The 4,621-nt window shown below is 43.9% G+C and overlaps 1 protein-coding gene across 1 annotated transcript; it reads left to right on the top strand.

Annotated features, from left to right (window-relative positions):
* The first annotated feature begins 397 nt into the window (after positions 1–397).
* LOC142382718 (uncharacterized) lies at positions 398–3,805 on the top strand. The gene is made up of 3 exons (XM_075468839.1): positions 398–464; positions 538–633; positions 3,270–3,805. Exons 1-3 carry the CDS (start codon positions 458–460, stop codon positions 3,803–3,805), a joined length of 639 nt encoding a protein of 212 aa, XP_075324954.1. The 5' UTR covers positions 398–457.
* The last annotated feature ends 816 nt before the right edge of the window (positions 3,806–4,621 follow it).

Genomic DNA, 4,621 nt, shown 5'->3' with positions numbered 1-4,621 from the left:
TATTTTGTCATGGCTTGATTTTTTTTTTCTTTATTTCTTTTATTAGACTCACTGATTTTCTTTTGCTCGCTAACACTTTTAACCTTTACACAACTAAACATCACCGTTTCTTTTCTTTTTGTCTTCTCATATCTTTGGTGTCCTAACAAGAACTGCTGCATCTTCTCTCTGGAATATTCATTTTTCTCTCCATTAATGGGTGAAAGCTGAAACTGAGGCTGTCTAATCATCTGCTGGCCTCCCCTGGTGCAAACTGCCTCGCACTCCATCAACCAACTGGAACCGCAGCTTTAATATCTTAACGCCGGCGCTCATTTCCATGGCAAACTGCAGTCTGCCATGGCGACTGTGTTTCCTTCTTACACCCGGTTGTTCAGGTAGTCACAAGACCGTCCAAACTGGTAACCGTCGCTCCAGAGTTGAGGCTGCGTTCTGCCTTTTATCCGACTGCTAAAGCATGAGGGGTGAGTGCTCTTATTTGTTGCTCCTACTGTTGGTAGAAAAGGCTGAAATGTTCGATTCTCTGCTTGGCCACAGGTGTAGCTGCCCTCGCTCTGTTGCTGGCCAACGTGCATCTCGGCCGTCCCTGTGAAAAAGTGGAAAAGGTCTTAGTCTGCCTGAAAATCCCCTCTTGTAAGGACTTGTTGTATTTCTGATTTCTTATACTTTTTGATGGCAAACCTAAATTCAGACATGACTCAGAACTGTACAAAGGTTTTGGGCAACGGAAATCAATGAACTGAAAGGGAACCAAAGGGAGAAAAAGTCAGTCAGAGTTTTGAGGTTATCACACTTTGCCTCCTGGATACAGTTGCACAGTTTTTCTAACCACAGTGTCATCCAAAAGTCTCGAGCCGCCACATTTCGTTATAACGTGCTTCCAAGCAGCCGAACTTTCTTGTAATATTTGAAGTGGAATGAACGATAGTATTTCTGAAAGTTGATCAAAGTTTTGTCCTTGCAGCTGACCATTTTCTGACCTGTGAACATCCAAGCATAGAAAAAGGGCATTTAACTCGAGTGATGACACAACTTGGCAAAGAACCTATTCTGAATTGTATCTTTAGGCACTTTGTTACCGGCAGCCTGACACAAAGACATTTCTTCCCATTTCTTTAGCTGTATCCACAAAAATGGCCGAAGATAACCATCTGATAGATAGAATACCATAGACTGGTATTTTTCCACCAACAACTCAACTTTATTTATAAAGCCCTTTAAAACAGCCGTGGCTGAAACAAAGTGCTGTACATGAGTAACAACACGAAATATAAGGCATAACACATTAGAACAATGTAAAAACAATAATAAACAATAACAATATTAGAACAATAACAGAAACGGAGTCTCATGCTGGGTTAAAAGCCAGGAAATAAAAATGGGTTTTAAGACAGGTTTTAAAAATGGGCAGTGAAGGGGCTTGTCTAGTCAACAAGGTGATTCCCCCCCAAAAAAAAACTATTGGCTGAAAACATGGCACATACTGGTGTCTAGTGAGTCCCTAAGAAAATCTCAGGCCTAAAAACAACATAAAAGCCAACATGTCCTTCAGCACTGCCTTATATACTGTATTTTCACCTGTTTGCACGTGGAATGAATGTCTGCGTCAGTTTTTGCCTTGTGTAAAGAACTGTGGGGGGGCTCTTGCACAGCACTGTTCTTAGCATTTGGTTCTAAGCGTCTCGGAGAACATGCAACAATCCTTGGGTGGAATTTTGTCTGAGATCAAGGGTCTGGACGGTCCATGCTTCCTGTCTTTTTGTGCTGGACTCGGTGTTCATGCATTAGAAGATGGTCCTTCGAGGCTGATTGGGTGTTAAGGGTCGTGGTGCTTCTGCAGAATACATTTGGAGGTCATCAGATGCCGATAAGGAACATACCAAAGATCCAGAGAGCCTAAAACCTTTGTGTAATACTGATCTTAGATACTGGTTAAAGGGATAGTTCGCCTCTTTTGACATGAAGCTGTATGACATCCCATATTAGCAATATAATTTATGAACATTGACTTACCCCCCTCCTGCGTCCTGTGAGCCGAGTTCCAGCTGAGTTTTGGCGTTGACGAAGGTAGTCCGGCTAGTTGGCTGGAGCTTAAAAAATAAAGCGTTTTGCTTCTCAAAACAATATGCGTTCAAAAGAGTAATACATTTGCATCACAAAATCGTTCTCCAGAAAAAGTCAGACCTCACAATCGCTTGGCGCTAATTTCTCTCTCCCTTCATATCAAGCCACCTGCCGACAGCCGCACCTGTTACGGTGTTCACTGCTTAGAAGCGGGCGACTGCTCGGTCTGCACTTCGGTCTGCACGGTTACAGCCCGTAGTGATACAAAGGTAGAGAGAATTAGCACCAAGCGATTGGGAGGTCTGACTTTTTCTGGAGAACTTTTTTGTGATGCAAATGTATTACCCTTTTGAACGCATATTGTTTTGAGAAGGAAGACGCTAGGGCCCGACCGATATGGTTTTTTTTCAGGGCCGATACCGATAATTATGGAAATGGGAGGCCGATAACGGATATATGCAACCGATATAAATAGAAACATTATTCGCGATAAATTAAAAATAGCATGCCCTGACAAACTTTCATATCCATTAAGTCTTTTTAATTGTAAAAATGAAAAGTGCAGGGAGCTGCCAGCAGCATTTGTAAAATAAAGCCAAACATAACTTAGAATAAAACGGGAAATAATATAATAATATAAATACATAAGTATCAATAAAAAAAATAAATCACTCCCTGCTATGAGAGTACTTGAATATATGCTATTTTTATATTAAGAAGTAATAGAAAATGAACTGACTGAGAACTAAAAAGCAAGTGTAGGGACCAGGGGCGGTTCTAGGGGCGGGCCGACCGGGCGGCATCGAGGGAGGGTGAAAAAATCCCCCCCCCCCCAAAAAAAACGAGGGTGGGGTGGGGTGGGGGGGTGCAGGCGCTCAGGCCTTAGAAGACGCTTTATTTTTATGGCCCCAGCCAACTAGCCGGACTACCTTCGTCAACGCCAAAACGAGGCTGGAACTCGGCTCACAGGACGCAGCAGGGGGTAAGAACATGTTCATAAATGATATTGCTAATATGGGATGTCATACAGCTTCATGTCAAAAGAGGCGAACTATCCCTTTAAGATGAGTCTCGTCCCACAATATTACTTTTTTTTTTTTATCCTTGAAGCTTGATGAAATAAAAATTGTTTATTAAATGTTGTGTACATACAAGAATACTTGTTGACCTTAAATGAACAGTGTCAGATGCTCTTCTCCTTTTAGACTTTGACCCTGGCTGCTCGTCTCTCTTAATGCTCTTAAAGAACGTGGGAGAGGTCAACTCCTCTGTGTTCCACAGTGACAGCTTGGCCTCCATCGACAGTCTCACCATAAACAACGCTAATATCACAAGGATCGCTGAAAGTGGCTTCGGCTCCTTCCCTCACCTCGCGACGGTCACTTTAACGGGTAACATGCTGTCTCAGGTGAACGCAGACTGGTTCGGAAACCCGGCCGTCCTCCGGGAGCTCAACGTGGCAGATAACCGCATTGAAGGAGTGACTGAGTTCGCGCTGAACGGACTCACAAACCTCACAAAGCTCAAGCTGAATAAGAACAGGATCCAAACCATCCATCCGAGTAGTTTCCGGTCCCAGAGCGCGTTGGCTGAGGTGGACCTGTCTGAGAACAGGCTGACGTGGGTCCCGCCGCAGATCTTCACGTCTCTCGGGTCTCTGGGCTCCATCAGACTGGACGGGAACCCCTGGAACTGTTCGTGTGCTCATAAAGACTTCGTGGCCTCCGTGAAAGGTTTGTGAAACGTAAAGGCCAAAGACGTGTAAAAATTGGCTTTGTTCTTAGACATTATAAATTAAATAGTCTCAGTACTTTTCCATGATGACCTAAAGTGATCCAGGAATGGGAAGACAAAACAATTGGGAAAACAACTCATGGACCTACTCATGTCCAATCATACTATGAGGCTATAAATGCAAATGATACCTGGAAATCGAGGCTCAGTCTTTCCTGCGGGAGCTCTGTTCCACTGAGCCCAGCGCTGATATGCTTTAACATGTGACCACCAATAAACACTTTATTTAACTTGAGATTCCTCCGGCTTGTTCTTGAGCTGCCATCGAAAGAATCGAATCTAACAGACGCAAGAAGCCCGAGAGCGTCTTAAAAACGCAAAGCTGCTTGTGTCCTCAGAGCTGCGGAGCAGGTCTCAGCTGGACAGAGGGATGGATGTGACCTGTGAGACTCCTCCGCCTCTGAAGGGTCAGCCTGTGTGGGACGTGTCCGCGTGTCCTACGTCACCTCCAGCGGGACCGCCCACCGAGGGCCTCACAGCAGTGCCTACACCCACCGGTACATCTGCTTTGTCTCATCTCTTGTCTTATTGCAGCTCTTAACTGCTCTTCCTCAGTCACATTTCTTTAAATGAACAACTGGACTAAAACATCTACTTACTCCTTTATAACCCATTTATTACAACTAGAATTAGACAGAAAAACACTTTCCCAGCCCAAAACCCACTGATACGCCCACAATAATCTCATCTCTCGGTACCCCCAGTAAAGTAAAAAGTAATGAAGTTACTTTTCAAATGCAGTAACTACTAAAGTAATTTCATT

The sequence above is a fragment of the Odontesthes bonariensis genome, chromosome 6, assembly GCF_027942865.1.
Source record: "Odontesthes bonariensis isolate fOdoBon6 chromosome 6, fOdoBon6.hap1, whole genome shotgun sequence".
In the NCBI taxonomy this organism is placed as follows: Eukaryota; Metazoa; Chordata; class Actinopteri; order Atheriniformes; family Atherinopsidae; genus Odontesthes; species Odontesthes bonariensis.
Note: the sequence above shows the minus strand (reverse complement) of the source record. Positions and strands in the feature narration are given on the sequence as shown.